The 19,214-nt window shown below is 35.1% G+C and overlaps 3 protein-coding genes across 6 annotated transcripts; 1 reads left to right on the forward strand and 2 right to left on the reverse strand.

Moving 5' to 3' along the window:
- Nucleotides 1–1,151: 1,151 nt before the first annotated feature.
- LOC118045343 (4-diphosphocytidyl-2-C-methyl-D-erythritol kinase, chloroplastic/chromoplastic) lies at nucleotides 1,152–6,867 on the reverse strand. Its single transcript, XM_035053944.2, has 11 exons — nucleotides 6,570–6,867; nucleotides 6,274–6,369; nucleotides 6,093–6,161; nucleotides 5,792–5,896; nucleotides 5,662–5,718; nucleotides 5,365–5,565; nucleotides 4,571–4,663; nucleotides 4,388–4,487; nucleotides 3,122–3,221; nucleotides 1,793–1,878; nucleotides 1,152–1,516 (listed from the first exon to the last, which is right to left on the reverse strand). The coding sequence occupies exons 1-11, from the start codon at nucleotides 6,735–6,737 to the stop codon at nucleotides 1,419–1,421; spliced, it is 1,173 nt and encodes a 390-aa protein (XP_034909835.1). The 5' UTR covers nucleotides 6,738–6,867; the 3' UTR covers nucleotides 1,152–1,418.
- A 617-nt stretch (nucleotides 6,868–7,484) lies between these two features.
- Nucleotides 7,485–15,705, forward strand: LOC118045342 (uncharacterized). Of its 4 annotated transcripts, XR_012168118.1 has the most exons (16): nucleotides 7,486–7,844; nucleotides 7,952–7,992; nucleotides 8,078–8,170; nucleotides 8,313–8,387; nucleotides 8,850–8,899; nucleotides 9,159–9,248; nucleotides 9,402–9,458; nucleotides 10,622–10,691; nucleotides 11,429–11,530; nucleotides 11,599–11,651; nucleotides 12,320–12,467; nucleotides 12,591–12,675; nucleotides 12,955–13,083; nucleotides 14,585–14,790; nucleotides 14,923–14,981; nucleotides 15,194–15,705. XR_012168118.1 is itself a non-coding variant. In XM_035053943.2 (15 exons), exons 1-14 carry the CDS (start codon nucleotides 7,586–7,588, stop codon nucleotides 14,937–14,939), a joined length of 1,269 nt encoding a protein of 422 aa, XP_034909834.1. In that variant the 5' UTR covers nucleotides 7,486–7,585; the 3' UTR covers nucleotides 14,940–14,981; nucleotides 15,194–15,705. The 4 variants fall into 4 exon arrangements, 3 of the variants coding, with proteins under 3 accessions (XP_034909831.1, XP_034909834.1, XP_034909833.1); XM_035053943.2 differs by lacking the exon at nucleotides 14,585–14,790; XM_035053940.2 differs by lacking the exons at nucleotides 14,585–14,790; nucleotides 14,923–14,981; nucleotides 15,194–15,705 and adding an exon at nucleotides 13,304–13,647 and having other exon boundaries at nucleotides 7,485–7,844.
- LOC118045341 (uncharacterized) lies at nucleotides 13,716–17,254 on the reverse strand. The gene is made up of 9 exons (XM_035053938.2): nucleotides 16,928–17,254; nucleotides 16,561–16,700; nucleotides 16,313–16,410; nucleotides 15,751–15,968; nucleotides 15,120–15,578; nucleotides 14,848–14,996; nucleotides 14,544–14,744; nucleotides 14,171–14,320; nucleotides 13,716–14,041 (listed from the first exon to the last, which is right to left on the reverse strand). Exons 1-9 carry the CDS (start codon nucleotides 17,073–17,075, stop codon nucleotides 13,745–13,747), a joined length of 1,860 nt encoding a protein of 619 aa, XP_034909829.1. The 5' UTR covers nucleotides 17,076–17,254; the 3' UTR covers nucleotides 13,716–13,744.
- Nucleotides 17,255–19,214: the final 1,960 nt, after the last annotated feature.

The raw sequence follows: 19,214 nt of genomic DNA on the forward strand, positions 1-19,214 counted from the left end.
TTTTACTTAAACCTAATTAATTCTAAACATTTTCTTTCAATTTAGATCGATATTAATAAGACCAGTTCAGGTGAAATTATTCATCCCGAGTATTAAATTTTGCACATGATAAATAATTCTTTTATTTTATCATTCAACATTATGCTTTATAAGATATTCATATTGATAAACAAAACTAAAAAAGAAGGGGGTTTTACTTTATCCCTGCTCACAAAACACTATTTATTAAAATAACGTTTTATTTTCTTTTTTGTGTGTGTTTTTTTTTTTAATTTTAATTATATATTTTAATATTTAGTTTATTGAGAATTGTGTTTTATAATTTTTTTCAAATTAATTTTTATGAGGTTATTTAAATCTCATGACTTGCATTATATGTTTGAAGGGTTGATTCGAAGTTTTTTCCCCCTCTTTTTTTTATTGTTTTTTTTTTCTCTTTCAAATTCATCCTTCAACATTTAGTTTATTGAGAATTATACTTCGTAATTTATTTCAGGCTTTATTTTTATAGATTATTCCATCTTATAACTCGGGTCACAAGTTTATTGGTTAACTCGAGTTGAACTAAATTGTTTTTTATATCTTACTTTTAATTGAATCTTTTTTCAATTTCATATTTTAACACCAAGTTAATTAAAAATTAGACTTTATAATTTCTTTTAATTTACTTTTTATTAGGTTATCTAATCTTATGATGAGTTGCGGTTTGATTGTTAAACTCAAATTATTTTTTTGTTCTTTTTAATTTTATTTATTCAACAATGAATTTATTAAAAATTAAAATTCACAATTTATTTTAATTTACTTTTTATAAGATTATTATAATATTATTATAATCTCATGATTTTGCATACAGATTAATCGACAAGTTAACCCAAATTATTTTAAATTAATATAATATATTTTCCATTTTAATATTCATGAATTTTTTTTTTTAACCAATTTTCTAGATTGTCTTGAATTTAAAACCCATCAAGTTAAATTAATCACATCAAACAATACTTATGCAATTTACATCTTTTTTTCTACTAAAAAAATATTAGCAACACCTATATATATATATTATTATATATTATATATTTACGTTATTTTATTTTTTTAATTCTACCAGCAGTTTAGCATATATTCTGATAATACCCCCTCCATCAACATGTCTAAAGCTTTCTTTATTCCCAGCTACATGGCTTCATTAGCTTCAGAAAAAGGTATTACAGTTGTAACTACAGCAAGGTTTTGACTCGAAATGGCTTGGATATCTTTCCCTATCCAACCACCTAGCATTTGCTATTATTCGTTCTGATTAACAAAAATTGTGAAGACTACTCACAGCAGAAAAGAGGCAGCGAAAATTCGAAGTTGCACCTCAATGAATGATACAATTATACAGATGTGACCATTGTTTTATATAAGAGAATAATTCACTCAAGAGGCCGGGAAAATTCGGGTGGAGAGCTACAAGTTGTTGAAGCAGGTTGTTGATACCATTGATTTGCTTCACGAGCTAGGAAGTTGGCTTCTGCAATTAGAAAGAATGATGATGTGAAAGAGTCAAATTTACAAATAACATGAGGAATGTGAAGAAGAGGTTTCTTCTTTCATTGAGGGGGCCTTGAGTTTTTCCTAAAAGATGAAAACTAGCCTCTGATTGTGTACCTTAATCCCTCTTGCTTTTAATGCATCTCTAAGTAAATGGAAACCTACTTCAGTGATATTAGGGATTTGCTCTTCAAGCTTCAGGAATTCTAGTGAGGCATTTATGAAATAGGAAGCTAATGGGCGGGACTAGTTTTACCTGACACAAAAACATCCTGGTACTCATCGTCGTCATATATAAATTGCGGAGGATCTGGTGAGCCAATCCCAACTATTGTGCTTCCACTGCATGGAATATATGGGAAATAGAATTCAGATTGAGGTACAATGGATGACCGCTCAAGTCAATCCCAGTTGTTATCATGAATGTTCTAATATCATCAACTTGTCTTCTTTTGGCATATCAACATTAAAATATAAAGCTACAACTGATTAGATACTTCATGCAAACAGTTTGTTTTATTCCAACTCTCCTTGCACCATTAGAGATCAACTACTAATGCTCAATTAGTAAGAGGTGTGAAAAAAACAAGATCATCTTGTAAAACTTGAAAGCAAGCACAAAAAAGAGAACCTAGAAAACATAGAGTGATAAGATTTTTAACAATATACACATAGTAGGGCATAACATTCACAGAATATGATAAAGAAACCAACATTGTATCAAGGCTTGCACCACCTTACATTCAATCACAGCTCATTCAAGGCAAACGGGCTGAATTTAACAGTTAAGAGACACATCCAGGGCAAGAATATAACCTCATTCCATCCTAATTTCAATGTCGGTATGAAACGTTCAAGCACTTGAATGATTACATTCAGAAATGAGCTTCAAATGCTTAAATGCAGCCGAAACAGGTTGCATTAATGAATATTTAAGGCAGCTATGCTGTGCCATTTGAGTAGTAGCAGATAGATGAAGGTTTAAAGAGGGTATAGGGTTTGGAAATGGAGAAAGGATGGCCTTCTTCTGAACTATTGAAAAATTTGTACTTGACATTAGGAGTATGAGAGAAGCTAAACTATTAGTTTCAACTTCTCCCTCTCTCTCAAGGAGAAAAGCATTCAAGTGTACTCCAGTTGGGCCACTGCATAAGAGGATGTCTAAATATCAAAAAATAAATAGTTGACCTGATTGTATATCTACTCCATTGTAAGTGAGCTTTAATGACCATTAGGATAACTGCTGTGTTACAGAAAATTATGCATCCTGTATAAAGGATTTGAAGGCCTATTGGACAGCATGGTTGCTCAAACGACCAGCATTTAACTTGAACCTAAAACTATCATTGTGAACATGGGGTTATTACGCATTGATATCAGAACTACAAAAATTACAATGACAAGGTGCATTAAAGAGTTTGTCACTTGCCATTACCATAGCTTACAGTAACCCATGCATTGAAGTGCAAAAAATCAAATCTCATTAAAATTCATCAGAAATAAAACACTATCAGAAAACCATTTTGCTGACCTAAGCCAAATGTTGATTAAATATGAAGATTCAAATCGCAATCCAGCACCATACCTTCCAGACATGAAAACAGCATCATATTGTCCACGACCAGCTGCAGCTATACGCTGTTTTAATCTTCTGAGAGAGGGGAGAACTTCAAAGGCAGGAGGTTCTGCAAGAAAACCATTCAAGAATATATAAATAATGAATATTCCATCCCTGAAAAGTAAGAAAATCAAAATGTATGATTGACCAGCCCTGGCTATCCAAGAACTACCATGAGCATAGCAGACTCAGGATGATAAGGGAGTCTATAACCTGCAATACCTGCCCTTTATGCCTAAAAAAGAGAGGATAAATGGACAAAGAGATGGGCACCAGTATTGATTTGAGAACATGGTGCAAGCAAGCGTTAGGGTTAGATTAAGGGTCAACCAGCCCAAAGCCAACTATGCATGCATAAAAGTAACCTCTATTTCCGTCTGTTGTTCTGCAATTATCCCATCATTGCCCCAACCATCAAATAGCATGTTTAATGTCTCTGTCACCTTTTACCACCATAAATATTGTGTGGTAGAAAAGGTACCACCAGTACTCCTAGCAGCAATCGATATTTAATTCCATGATCTGCTGGTCTAGATTTGGTGCATACGTAGCAGCAATGATGGTGGCAACATGGCATGAGCGGAAGTGGTCCAGATTAGGCCCAGTTTTTTCTTCTTTATATTGACCTAGAGAGATTGTTATTGTTTTGATTTTGTAATCATTTGATTATAAAACTTGGAGGTTTTTAAGAATTGGGACACAAGTCATGCATCAAGCATGACACCAAATCAATGTTGATGCAGTTGTGGATGGAGGGTCCTAACTGTAAACAGAATGCATAGTAGAGGGAATCTAATCAAATTAGCAGCTGAGGGAACTGGTTGATCAAACTACAAAGTACAGGGACCATGAGTGTAATTGACCCTACATTCATTCATATATTCTGAAACTGCATCAATAAGAACCAGCTTGTGTGATAACCAGTAAATTTGGATCCAGCAGTTTTTATATATATATTTATGTGTAATACGTATGGCCGGGGACAGCAAGGTGTAACTATGTTACTGGGTTTATATATTCTACAACAAAACTTGTGCTTTGCAGTTACCTCGTTATTCAATTATTATGCTAAGAACTGAAACCAAACTGGTTATTCAGACATCTAAAACAAAGGTTTTCGTGCAGGTTTACCTAATCAGAAAGCAGGGGGATTGGAGAAAGAAAGAAAGAAAACTTCAAATTTCAGAAAGGCGAACAAAAGGATGGCAAGCTCAAGTATCTGTAGATTCATACCCAAATCATTGATACAGACATCTTGAGTTATTCCATTCCTTGAGATCTTCTCCAGCAATGTTAAAGGATCAGCTTGACTGGTTTTATCCAATTGAAAGCGCTGAAAAATCAAAAAAGTTCTCTTATCAAGATATTAAAGAAACCCAAACAATTTTCTATTCCATAATACTAATACCAAATTACCTTGTAAACTTCTGCAGTTGAACATGACTGCGGGGGCTTCATGAGAACCATTGGAATGACTGAAGATACTGGTGAAGGAATATCTTGAACAATCTAAAAAACCAGAGAAAAAACTTCAGAAAGTTCTCTAGCTAAACAAAATTGCATTTCCAGACATGCATGCACATTTGAGGCAGGCATCTATAATGGCAAATGGGCGTGCATGTCCTTCTAAAAGTAACTGAGAAATCAATTCAAGCAATTCATATTGTTTTGCTGAGAAAAGGTTGCAACTTCCCCCACTGCCTACCTGGTTTTCAAATGATTTCCTAACTGCACGATTCTGTATGACTCATCCTAACATTTGCATGGTCCTTTTATGCACAATACTACCTCAGCTATTAACTCTACACAGTTTGAGGTTGGGACATGAATCTTTTATCTTCATTCTGCCTTGTCTAGAAGCCTAGAACTAGTTTGTTTGGTACCAAACTACAGCCACACTATCCATGCATGGTATAACAACATCCCAGCTAAAGGTTACTAAACAGAAACGCTACCTAAACACCATAAGTGGCTCCCCACAGTCTTCCAGACTAAACTAAACCAGCCCTTAGTCCTCCAGAAAGGGAATGGTTTGCAACTATACTTATGAAACCAGCTTATTATTCATAGCAAAAGCAATATATAAAAGGAAGGAATTTGACATTCTCAAAAGAATGAGGGAAATCTCAATCAAGTCTGTAATTGAACAATCTCCATCGGCAAATGAGAGGAATGAAATAACAAAGGTCTTCAAGGAAATTCATACATACCTCACCACGACCGGTACAGTAGGCTGCTCCATGAGAAAAAAAGAAAGGGATATCTGAACCGATCTCACTTGACCATTCTTGGAGTTCCTTCTCAGTAGCAAGACAACCACTGAATTGATTTGCGGCCCACAGGGCAGTAGCGGCATTGCTGCTCCCACCACCAAGTCCTGCTCCAGTGGGCACTTTTTTGTCTAAATGAATCTGCCAACAATTTCAAATATTCAGTATTATTCTTCAATTACCGTGTTCATATCTAAAAACAGATCTTCAAATACAATAACCAATAGAACTTCTTACCCAAAAGAAATTGTCAGTGCCAGTCTTTTTCCTGTAAAGGTTAAGGGCTTTAATTATCTGCAAGAAGAAAGTTCAGAAAATAAAAGTTCACAAGCAATACACAGCAAGAACAATATCATTTATGCCTTACCAAATTATCTTCAGTAAGAGGTACACCAGACACATTGGTTGATAATCGATCAATACTTTTTGATGGTGACAAAGAGAACTTAATTACATCTCCGAGACTAATCACCTGAGGGGGCAAGAGGGAAAAAAAATTATGAACTTCTGAAATTCAAATGACGGAAGAAACTAAAACCAAACACAGCATTAAAAAAGAAAAAAATGCTAAACCAATCAGGTTTCTTTTTTCGATTTCACTTTGGTAGTGTGCATAAATCTAACAAGAAATCTAAAGGCATTCACTGCTAGAATTTGTACAAGCTTACATGAAATAGAGATGCCAAATCATGATACCCATCCTCTCTCTTACTGGTTATTCTCAAGAAGACATTAACCTGCACCAAATAAGAACACCAAAATGCACATACATTTATTAAGAAAACTAAACAAACCCAGTGATCATAAAGTTGAAGCACAAGCAAGGCATGAGAACACTAGCTAACAAACCTTGCAAGGTGAGAAAAGAGTGAGCCTTGAGAGAGGAGCCTGTTTATCCACCTCATCCGCCAACTTGTTTACCCTTCCATCAGGATCATACACCAGCTAAATTACCCCAACAACCAAAAAAAAAACCATAACAAAAAACCCCCAAAAGTTCAAAACTTGAATTCAAAGCATAAACAACAAACCATGCTATAATGAAAGCAAAACCAACCAAATAAAACAAACACAAAAAAAAAAAAACAGTTCAAAACTTTGAACCCAAAACACAAACAACAGGATTCTAAACTAGAAGTGCACACCTCTACTTGTTTTCTTGTGGCTTTCACAACTGGGGTCCTTTGAAATTGAAGTTTTTGACAAAAAGAAAAGGACCCACTTGGCTTAAATGAAGAGATGTTGCTTTTGCTTGAGCGATTGCAAGATGTTTGAATGGGAAAAGTATTGCAGAGAAGATGAGAAGAAGCCATGGTGGTTGTGTTTGCTCTTGGTATTGCTATCACAGGCACATAAATTCAGTGGTAAAATAGTGAAATTCAAGCTTCAATTGTACAGTATTTGGGATGACTGCCGATTCTCGAGCGTGTTTCTCGCATAAAATGTTTATATTTTGGTTGGCGTTTTTCGTGGATTTTTTCTATTGTTAAGGCAACCTGGCACGTGACAAACTATACATTAATTTTTTTCTTTTAGTCCTCTTAATCTTTTATGGTATTCATACCCTTTTTCAATTTATTTTTTTTGTTTTATTTCTATAAAAAATATAATAAAAAAATTAAAGTGGGTAGGATAGGGAATCTTGGTTATGAAAAAAAAAAAAAACAAATTTGAGATGGTCAATAACAATCAAAGGATTGCTTAGTTATTTTTAATACTATAGGGAATAATCACTTAATCTTAATAAATTATAGTGACTAAGTTGTATTTTTATGATGCTCTTTGTAATGGAGTTTCGGATCAAACATTTAAATAAAAAATAAATTATAATTTAGTCATTGTGTTGAGTGACGTGTTTAAAAAACTTATTAATTAATTTTAAAAGTTTATTATATTATAAAAAACATGAAAAATAATTTATTAATTTTTTTAATCAAAATAATATATTTTTTAATTTTTTTAATTCGATAATCCGGTCCCGTTTTTTTTTTTTTTTTAGCATGTAAAGGAGGAGAATGAAGTAAAGGTTGGCCCACGTTATCTTGATTTTTGTTGCCTTGTAATCTCCCTCCTCTTCATTCTCCATTCCTCACCAGAAGGAGGCAGCAGAGCAGCCAACACAGACTGACAATATTATAACAATAATAATAAAAAAAAAACGATGTCTCTTTCTCTGCCTCTGCCTTCTCGTTCTTCACAAATTCGAACCCTTGCAATAACCCCAGCAAGCAGAAAGCACAAGTTCTTGCACATTCCACAACAATGGACACCATCAAGACCACTTCAACACTTACACACAAATCACCAATATTATTTATCAAGAACGTCCTTTCAATGCATGTATCGAAGCCAACAAGAAGAATATGAAGTTGAAAGGCTTTTTTCTAACCTTAACCAGGTCACCTTGAAGAGAGAACCTGGTATCCCAGTTCTGTCTCCTTTTTTTTTTTTTTATAAAAAAAATACTTTAATCCGTTCTCTTTGTTGCATGCAATTCTGTCTTCATGTCGTTCCTCTGTGTTTTCAGGAAGTTTATCTAGTGCAATACTTCTGGTTGCTGGCACTACGGTATATGTGTATTCTTGTTGGTTGTACGTGTTTATACGCAGTTTTATACTTTTAGCATGGCTAATTAAGTATCTCCATTATCTAGATAGGTGCTGGGATCCTGGCAATTCCTGCTGTGACTCAAGAATCTGGATTTTTGGCCTCTTCTGTTGCCTGCATTCTTTGCTGGATCTTTATGGTAGCAATCTTTACCAAGATTAGTTCATCTATGATGGCATTCTAGGATATAAATAATTCTACACAAATGTTCTGGGCTTCCATCTGTAATGAAAGAGTCTGTTTTTAGTTTGGTGATTTTTGCTTTTTATACTACTGTGTAGGTTACTACGGGATTGCTCATTGCTGAAGTAAATGTGAACACAATGTGTGAATTGGGTTCAGGTGGTGTGTCATTGGTAAGTACAGCTAGGATTGAAATTACTTTCTGCAGTTTAATGTTTTGTATCTCTATGAGAGATTTATGATAAGATTAGGATTAGATCAGTAACTGCTGTTTGTGGGCTCTCTCTTTAAATTTGGCTCGATCGAAACTCTTCCTGTCTTCTGTGCTGAAATGAGATTTGAACACTTCGATTATATTTAATTTATTTTGACTTGAAAAATGTAATCGAAGTTTGAATATTTGCAAGCCATGGTGTAAGAATGAAAATCTGTGCTTGTATGTCCATGATCAAATGCTTATTCAGTATGGTTGATGGAAACTTGATCTGATTAATTAGCTCCATAATCAGCGTCATATACTAGAGTAGAGTTTTCTTAAAAAAGAAGTGAGTATAATATTATTTACTTTGTATCTTAATTTTGCTGATATTTTCTATTTAGCTTATAGTTTCTGTTTTTCTGGTGGTTGATTTAAGGTGTCAATGGCCAAGAGGACACTTGGGGTGGCAGGAGTTCAATTTTCTTGGTAGGCTATTAAGTCATTTTTATGCTTTTATCCTTTTAGGCCTCTCATTGATAGTATTATGCACTTTTAATGAAAATATATGTTGGAAGAAAAGATTTTATTGGTTGTCATTTTTTCCTATATGCTTGCTGAGGATGAGAAAGGGAGAGCAGCTTCTCTAGCTCATGAATTTCAGACACTCTGTGCATTGTTGCTTACAGTTTAAGTGATTTTGACTTGAATTGAACATGAAGAACATTCGTTGTGATTTGTTTTGCAGTTGGTCATACATATTCATCCATTATGCCCTTCTCATCGCTTATGTGGCTCGCTCTTCAGATATTTTGACGAACTTTCTCGGCATTCCATTGTACGAGCCATAATTCTAGCTTTTTAATGTGCCTAAGTGTTCGCCCTAATTTGTATGTCTCACTTTGTTGTTTCATCAGCAGTCTTTGTCAATTAATTTTTGTCAGCAGTTTATGCATTTTGTATGTGCTGACAGGTTGCATTGTGTTTGCAGATGGGAAAGTGCAACCTTATTCTCCTTAGTGTTTGGAGGCATATGCTACTTTGGAAGGTTGGTTATATGTTTCATATATCCTTACCTCGAGGAATCAGAAGCATCATGCATTGTTTCATACTATCACTGTTTGCTGTGTAAACTTGGAATCATCAATTTCTGCATTGTTCTGTCATGCCTGCATATGGAGCTTCCTGCATTGTACAAAGTTCAAAGCTAATTTTAGAGGTCCGAGACAATTGACTGGATGAGTGCCCCTTTCTATACACACAGCTAAAGTTTGGCATTTGCACTTCACTACGTTGCTGTGATGAAGTTGTCAATCTTGCTCTTCAGATTCTACTTTGAACGGGAAAATAATGAAAAATGATGAATGGTATACTATATGATGATGTCTACTTTAAGATGGAGATAAAGCTAAAACTTATTCCTTGAGTTTTATTGGAATTCACTTCTAAGTTGGTAAGTTGTAATTGGTGCATGTAGATGTTGTGTATCATGTTAAAAAACCATATCAATCTAAAAGTTTAAGTTATTAGATGAGTTTTCAGGATATGATTTATATTATTCTTTTAATACATCCTTTAAGTGAAAACTCTTTGTACTTGAAACTTGCACATATCTACTTCTACCTTGTGTTATTAATTAATTTTATCAAATAAAATAGGATGGTGAGATTCGAACTCTTAATCGTTTGGTCAATAAAGCTCTGATATCATATTAAAGAACCATCTCAACTCAAAAGCTTAAACTATTAGGTGAGGTTCTAAGAATAATTTTATATTACTTTTTAACACATTTTCTCATGTGAAAAAAATCTTTGAACTTAAAACTTGCACGGTCCACACTATCTCGTGCTTAATTCTTATTAATTTAAATGAGGGTGGTGAAATTCAAACTCGTGATTGTTTGGTCAGCAAAATTTTGATGCTATATCAAATGACTATCTCAACCTAAAAACTTAAGTTATTAAATAAGATTTTAAAATATAATTTATATTATTCTCTAAATATAGCATACCATAATTTTTGCGATTTGGTACAAATATATGATGATATATGCATCTCTTGCATCTTGAATTTTGGTAGGCTTTGTAGAGGATCAGATTTAGTTCTGTTTCGTTTGCAAAATCACTATATCTCCTTTTTTTTATTATTTTTTTATTTTTTATCTGTGAATTGAATGAAGAAAAGATAACTTCAAATCCAATTTTATTACAGCCAGCGCTTCATTGGAGCAGTCAATGGACTCCTAGTATTTGGAATCATCATTTCTTTTACATCTCTTGTGGTAATTCTCTTTATGAATGTATTAATTTCACCTTTTGTGTTTATAGACGACTACGGATTATATGATCTTCACTGCTGAATAAAACGCTATATATGTTACTTAATCCATTGACGACGTTAACATGTGAATTCCTTGAACAAACATCTTGCATATGCACCAAGCGGGTTGTCTTGGATGGTCTGATGTGAAAAAAGAGCAGATCATGAAGGAGAAGTATGGAAATCGTCAACATATTTCTTTGTTAAATAAATTGTTGAGGTTGCTAAACTACATATTTAGTAGAATTATCTCATCAGTAAGTTATAGGAAAGTTTGGAGTAGCCTGGCTTCCTCATGGTAAAACTGCTGCTATGACAACTACTTTCAAAAACGTCTGTGAACAGGATTTCTGTAATGTTTCTTGAAAAACAAATAAAAAAAAATTTCAAACTGCATCTCAAACATGGAACTTGAGAACTTCACTTCTATTCTCAGCAAGACTTCCACCGGTCCATACAGACTGACTCTAGGATAGTCATTAAACTTTTATCTCTTGCCTGGAAAAGTTTGAAAATAAAAGGAGAAAAGGGCGAATTAGAAGGAAGAGATAAACAGTGATTTCTGAATCTAAAGTCTTGTTTGTTTACCTTCTCATCACTCTCAGGCAACTAGTTCTATCAAATGATGTTGTAATTAAAGTGGTGAATGTGCTTCTTTGCATGTTATATGTGAAGGGAAATTAAATTTTGTTTTGTTAGGTGGCTGCAAGTGGAGACCTGCATTTAGACGCTCTTTTGAAAGCCAACTTTTCAGCTGTTCCTATGAGTATACCCATAATTGCACTTTCATTTGTTTATCAGGTAATATTACTGACCTGTAGTGTTTCCACGTTGAAGCAATTGTAACATTTTCTATCTGCTTTGTTCAGAATGTAGTACCTGTTCTTTGCACAAATCTTGAAGGAAACCTATCAAAAGTAAGGTGACTGATCTTATCATCATAATTTTGCTTGTTACTGCTCTGAGTGTGTTTGTTTTTTGGACTCAATAAATCTTCTTGGTAATCTTATTTTCTTTGTCATCAACAATTCAAACCATTGCATTTTTTCTTTATAAAATCCTCCAAGAATGAGAATGAGAATAGATGATTAGTTGCTTCAAACAGTTGATAGTGTTGACAGGCTCCACAAAGTTGTTTTGTGTATATAAGGTGGTCTAAAGTTCTTGATTGATTGAGGAATCATGTCATTTCATTTTTAGCTTTGTCATAATTCCAAGGGCTATTTCATGTCTTTTAATTCGTCTTACTCGTTCTTAAATTTTTTAACTGGTGATCTCTGATGAAAGCAAGACTAGGGATTTAGTTTGTATGGTACATAGGTTATTGTCATAGACTTGTAGCTTTCAACCACATGCAGTTGTCAACGTTCAAGATTTGTTGAAGTTCCTTCGACTGCCTTCATTCTGGAAATTTGGTTTAATTATTGAAATTTTATAAAGGGATTTGAACTTTAGCTTACTAGCAGCTGGCTTCTTTGCTTGTCTGCCTGTCTTACATGTTATACTCTAGACCTTGTTTTCCTTTCTGCTATTATGATCTTCTTCTTGCATTGTTGTACACAGTGAGTTCATCAGGTTTTCTATTTTCAGGACTGCCATTGTTCTAGGCACAGCTATTCCCCTTGGTTTGTTTCTTGTATGGGATGGTGTAATTCTTGGATCCATTTCAACCCCTGAGATGGCTGATAAGATTGCTGATCCATTACAACAGCTGCTATCTACCAATGGAGTTGTGGGAGTAAGTGTTTTTGAAAAACTGTTAACCTCATGAGTTCTGCTTCTAAATGACTTGCAAAAGGTATGGTGGGAAGTAAACACTATGGTTTGTTTCATTTACTGTTTCTTTTTATCCATTCTGCAGCCCATAATACAAGCCTTCTCATTCCTAGCAATTGGAACATCTTATATTGGATTCGTTTTGGGACTTTCCGACTTCCTCGCTGACTGTGAGAGAACCTTCCTCTAATAATTATGACAAACTATAATCATATGCATGTCTGATCATGTTAAGTAAATGACCAATTGTAAAAGGTTTCTTGGTTCAAAGTCGGCTATTTTCTGTGTAGTTTTTCTTTTTGGCTCTCTTCTATTTTCCCTTCATGTTTCTTGCAATCCTAGTATATTAAGGTTACGGAACTCTTTTTCACAATTTCTGAATTTGTTAAAAGTATAATCATCTCATTCTTTAGGAAGATAACTAGTTTGTTATTTTTGTTAATATTCAGTTCTAAAGCTCCCAGCAGGTGAGAACAAGCCTCTGCCCTACATCTTGACTTTGATTCCACCACTGGTGTTAGCATTGCTGGACCCTGAAATTTTCTTCAAGGCCCTGGACTTTGCAGGGACATATGGAGGTATGCAAGCAAAGTATTCTCCATTTCTTAGTGTCCTTTATGTTAAAATTGTATTGTTTGTTTAGATTATCATTGAGTCGGCTCACCTCTCAGAGAACCGCAAGATTGTCTGAAATATTCTTTCTTTACTTGTGAAGTTAGACATTTGTATGATTATTCATGCGAAGTTTAGAAACTTAATATGGACTGACATGCCCTAGTTGCTCCATGTTATTGTTAGTATTGGTGCTCTTTGGAATTATTCCTGCTGCAATGGCATGGTCAGACAGGTACTCAAGTCCATCAACATCTATCAAACTACAACAACTGGTTCCTGGAGGAAAAGTTACCCTTTCTCTTGTGATGGGAGCTGCTGGGTTCATCATTCTTTCTGAAATACTAGAGAACTTCATGCACCTCTAATTTATCGTCCTCTTTTTTTTTTTTTTCCCATCCTGTTTTACTTCCAATTTGCCTTATTTTTGTACAAAATCACCGTAAGGTTGTCGGTTCTGACAATCAAAATCTTTGTTTTGATGTTGATCTTCGAGATCTAGCTATAAACAGCTTCACATTTAATCATCAGTTCCAGTTCTTCTATGATAAGGCAACAGTCATAACAGTTCGGAACCACTCCACGAGTATCAATACAGATCAAACTGAAAAACACCACAACTGATGTTTAGTCAAGCATTTCTGAATAAGATATTCTACTTCCAGATTTCTCTCTCCACATTTTGTCACTCTTCACACTACTTGTGGGGCTCCTACTGAAACTTGCTGAATTAAACGAAAATGAGCTGCTTGCTCGGCTTTCATCGTCTATTTCTACGCTGAAGCTGTCTCTTTTAAATGATTTATCATACCTTCGAAATCCATTGAATTCAAATGTGCTGTAGAAGTAAGATTTGGCTGCAGCAAGATCTTGAATCACTTGGCATGGTTTTCTCTCTGTTATGCATTCTAGCGCAGATGCCACCTGAAAGGAAATAAGTAGATAAAATGTATTTTAATTCCTTGCATAACAATCAACCATCTTTTGTCATGCTGATTCCTATGTATGATTCTTGTTGCGATTGGATTTCATTGACAAAATCTAAGCAATTACCTTATCCAAGGTTAATCGTTTCTTAGGATCGTTACAGAGACATTTCTGTGTCACTAGACCAATCCAGTAAAGCTGTTCAGAATCAAAGGAGCTGTCAATTCTGGGGTCGAGTATTTCAAGAAGCCTCTTGTCTTTCAGAAATGGCCTTGCCTGTTCAAGAATCATTGTGGAAAATATGTAAATAATTTCAAGCATGATTACTTTGATAAACTAAAAATTCTGCCCAAATTTGACAGTATCCTGTTAAGATGGGATTTCTCATACAGTAACACATTCTTAAGGTGGAATTAAATTTTTCTAGTCGTTCTATTTGTAGCTATTTAAGTTAGGAATCAATTTTCAAAAGTTAAATGTATGGTATTTTGGTTGTTACCCATTTCACAAGACCTTTCTCCCCTGGCTTCTTGTCTGAAGCATTCCTGCCAGTGATCAGCTCCAGTAGGACTACGCCAAAGGCATAGACATCTGTCCTTGTTGAAAGTTTCCTGTTTTCTTGATATTCTGGGGCTACGTATCCATTTTCAAAATCTATATCATCTGATGGATTTTCTGTTGAGATGCCGAAATCTCCAAGCTGATTTACGACAAAATATTCAGTTTCTGAAGCATGATGACAAAGGGTGTGTTGATATTGATAGAATAGCGTTTTAGTATCTAGTTTTGAGTCATTACATTACCATTGGTTCAAAATCATGATTTAGAGCAATGTTACTTGTTCTCATGTTTCCATGAATTATGTTGTTCTTATGCAGGTAGTCTAAACCTCTAGCAGCACCCATTGCTACCTTCATCCTTTCTGTCCATGTCAAAGGTAAGGGGCAGTGCTCTGCATCATGCAAGAGATTTCACTTTGTTTTCTTCTTAGAATTATTGAATTTCAGGGATACAAGAAATTGAGTTTCTGTTTAAAGATTGAATTGCATGTTCATGTTGAATAGATTTCACTTACTTGATATGTGATGATTAACTGAACCATTGCATGCATACTCGTATACAAGCAATCTGACACTTGGTTCTGTACAGGATCCCAGTAGCATGAGCACATTGTCATGTCTAGCTTTCTTGAGCAGACGGACTGCTGATTTGAAATTCATTTCTCCTTGATGGCTTGAAGATTTGTGTTGCTTGACAACAATTTTCAGATTATTGCTTAGCTTACCCCTGCAAGCAGTAGCAATTCCACCTTCATATATAGTGTTCTTTGCTGAAAAACCATCTGTAGCAGCTTGAAGTTCTTCAAACGTGAAGTGCCTTATCCATCCACTATGCGGTCGCCTAATCTTGCAAAGGTTACATATTGAATTTTTAAATGTCACTTCAGGTTGCCATTCTTCCACCACCACTTCATCTCCGCCGCTGCTCTGTGTTAGTGCTTCAACCTGGCTTGGTTGAATGACTTCTGTTTGCCCTATCAATGAATCATTATAAATATTCTTGTCTTAGAAAATATTTTTTTGAGGACTGTATCCAAGACATCACAAGTGTACTGTAAACGCAACAAATTTTGGTCAGAAAAGCATAAGAATTTATGCAAATGCGAACCAAACTGTGAATGCATATGCGTAGACCTACAAACTTACTTGGATGGAGAAGTTCAATGCTGAAAAGCTCTTGATGCTCTAGGGATCCGGGAATCATTTCATCATAAGATAGACATATGTTGCGTACTCTTTCATTTTGATTGGCTTCTGTAGAATCTTCTGGTCCTCTCAATTGTTCAATGCTGTTGTTGCGTTTCATTCTTGATATCCCACACGAAAGCTTTTGGAGGAAGTATTTTCTGTCTTTCTTCATTGTTCTGTGAAAGGATCAGTTAATTTTACAGTTTTTGATGAGCATCACAGGCTGTTTAGAACATCAATCGTTTAAGAAACAAAAATATATTATACAAGATGAAATAATTAAAATTAAGAGAAACCACAATATCCAGCAGCAAATCAAGGGAAGCATGAACATATCTGATAATTCAAACATTTTATGTTAATTAGTAACTCTCTTTTCAATTTCCAAACCATTGAAATTGGGAATTTTGAATTGAAATGCAGACATGCACTCGCTACTACGCATATATAGAGCTTAGCAAGAGTTGTATATAATTAACAAGGAGTGAACAAGTTTGCAATAGTGCAGTCCTATTTGCACCTGTCAAGTATAATCCATGTTGCCTTCAAATCTTGAGCTATCTTTAAACCAACTTCCTTTGGTGAAGGCCCTGTAGCCACCTCTATCTTCAACTCAACCTGGGATTTCATGCAAAAGTTTTTATTTGATGTTTCAGAAATACCATGATTAGAACTCAAAAATTTCAAAGCCTGCCAGTGACCCCAGGACAAGCAGCTCATACTGAGTTGCATCTTCCTTAGATTCTGCACGGTTAAGTGGCTAAATACCTTGTGTGTTTCATACAGCTGGGATAGCTCCTTGAGTTCCCCATGATTTTCGTACTCAATTTTCTTCCCTGCAACTTCCATGTCAACAATGTTCTGATTTACTCCGAACATGGAACTGTCTATTCTGCTTCTGTATCCCACTAAAAAATGTAGAGAAAAGAAACACACAGTACTAAATAAATACAAGAACAGATTCATAAGCGAAAAGGGCATAAAATCTGCTTTAGTTTTTATTATTAAAAACTCCTAGGAATTTATTGCTCGAGAACAATTTTTCGAACAAAAGGAGTTAGCCCCATGATCAGCTCATCCAGAATCAGCATTTATATCTTGCCTTGCAGAGAAATTCTGGTGTAAGTTTACTTACAAGGGCTATTGACCAAGTGAAGAACACCAAGAAGGGTGAGCATATCTCCAGGCTTAAGTGATAACCCATGCAGTGCCCACTTGATGGCACTTGAACTAACTTCCCCTGATGCATCTTGGATCACCAAAACCCTCTGAGCTCCTTCCATGGACAACAAAATGACTAATTATTTCTTTGTAAATTCTCTACAGAAGAACATTTGGGTATCCAAAGAAGCACATAGTTTTACTTTTTATGATGTTTCCTAGCGTAGAGGAGGACTACTGGCTCGACTTTTCAGCTGTCAGTATATATGTTTTGTTCCGTCCAAGGATAAGCCAACTCGATTCTTCAGCAAATGTCGTGTTTGTGTTTGTATATTATTAAGGCAAAAGGACAGGAGATCACTGAGAAAGTTGTGGTAAGCCCTTGGGATTAAGTGTTGAGGAACTCCACCAGCACGACCATGATAAGAGTCCTGGAACCAGTCCTCCTTCTTTGCTTCTCTTCGTTTTGTCGAGCAGCTGTTGCTTTCTCTGATCATCGGCATATTTTAATCAAGTGGCTTTTCGGTCGACAATTTAATCTCTTGAGTATAAATATTAAGGTGGAACTAGTCACAGTTCCGGTGGTAACGTTCTCTCTCTCTCTTAATCTTTTGAATTTAAATATTAAGGTTAATGCACTTGAGGTCTTGACACAGCGGTGAAAGAAACTTGTTCTCTTCCTCTGCATCCTGAGTTCAAACCTTATCGTGTATGCCTGTCATCCCCGCGGTGCCTTACATGTTCATTGGGTTTGCAGGATGTTCAGTGAGCCGTGAAATTAGTCGTGATGTGCTCAAGCTGGCCTGGACATTCACGTAAATAAAAATAAAAATAAAAATATTAAGGTTAACAATTTAACATTCATTAAAAGTCTTTAATATTATTTTAGAAGTCTCTGGTCGGCATATTTTAATTAAGTGGCTTTTCGGTCGACAATTTATAATCTTTTGAGTATAAATATTAAGGTGGAGCTAGTCACAGTTTCGGTGGTTACGTTCTCTCTATTTTTTTCTTTTTAATCTTTTGAGTTTAAATATTAATTAAGGTTAACATCCATAAGATTTTGGTAAATTACTCCCCTAATATTATTTTAGAAGAAAATTTAGTTTTAAATTTCAAGTACTCTTTAATATTATTTTAGAAGAAAATTTAGTTTTAACTAACTCATAAACTAATAAAAAATACGAGTTATTTAAAAAAAATAGCAATTTTTTTCCGACCATACATGGGGAAGTGTTTAAAAACACTACACCATTAAACAGTTTTACCGACGAATTCGGTCTGTTGGTGTGAGGCACATGAACTGTCGGTAAAAAAAGTACTGACGGTCACACCGATGGAATCTGCCAAATGACAAACTTCGCATGAATGTTGCGAATCATAAACAAAAGATGGGATTAATTTTGACAAAAAATGGGAGGGTAATTTTGATGGATGTCCTAATCTGTTGTGCCAAACAACTCCTGATGGAAAAGAGACTTGATATGAGATTGGTGTTGTTGAATGTGATTCTGATTGTGGCATAAGGTAGTATAGTCCCTTACTTTGCTTCCTCAGGCCAATCATCCTCTTCGTAGCAAGGTCCTGCAATATACAAAAAGTGGGAAAGAAGTGGACAGAACAATTTAAAGTGGATGTGAGCTGACTGACAGAAAGCAGATTCACATGGAATGAGGGTGCACAAAGAACATCATGAACATGTATATTTTTGGTAATATATGCAGAGCCAGCACTTGTAATTTTTTCAAGGGAACCGTTTGGTAAGGTGACTTGAGAGAACATAGAAATAATGGCTTTATCAACAACTAAAGTAGCTATATGGTTAGTAGCTCCACTGTCAATGATCCATTGAATAAACTTGGAATTGTGAGTCATGGATGATGAACAAAATGGAGTGGAGTTACCTGTATAGTTTGCAGAGACTGTGGATTTCTCGGTTTGAAAGAAGGCTTTGATTTGTGAAAATTCTTCAGGAGTGAATTGAAGAGGCTGATAAGAGATTTGAACAGACTTGATGTTGGTGTGAGATGATTCGGTTTCTGTTTGATTTGCAGCCACCTTTTGAGCTCGATTCCTAGGTTGAACATTCTTGCCATGAAGAGCATGACCAACAAGAAACCCAATCAAATAGAAACATCTCTCCATTGTATGTGTTGTTCCATCACAGTAGGAGCAGTGAAGTCGTTTCTTGGATCCTTGCATTGTTGATGAGCCAGGCATCCAATTTCGAGAGAAATCTTTTGAAGTATAGCCTGGTCGTT

The sequence above is a fragment of the Populus alba genome, chromosome 1 (assembly GCF_005239225.2).
Source record: "Populus alba chromosome 1, ASM523922v2, whole genome shotgun sequence".
NCBI classification, from domain to species: Eukaryota; Viridiplantae; Streptophyta; class Magnoliopsida; order Malpighiales; family Salicaceae; genus Populus; species Populus alba.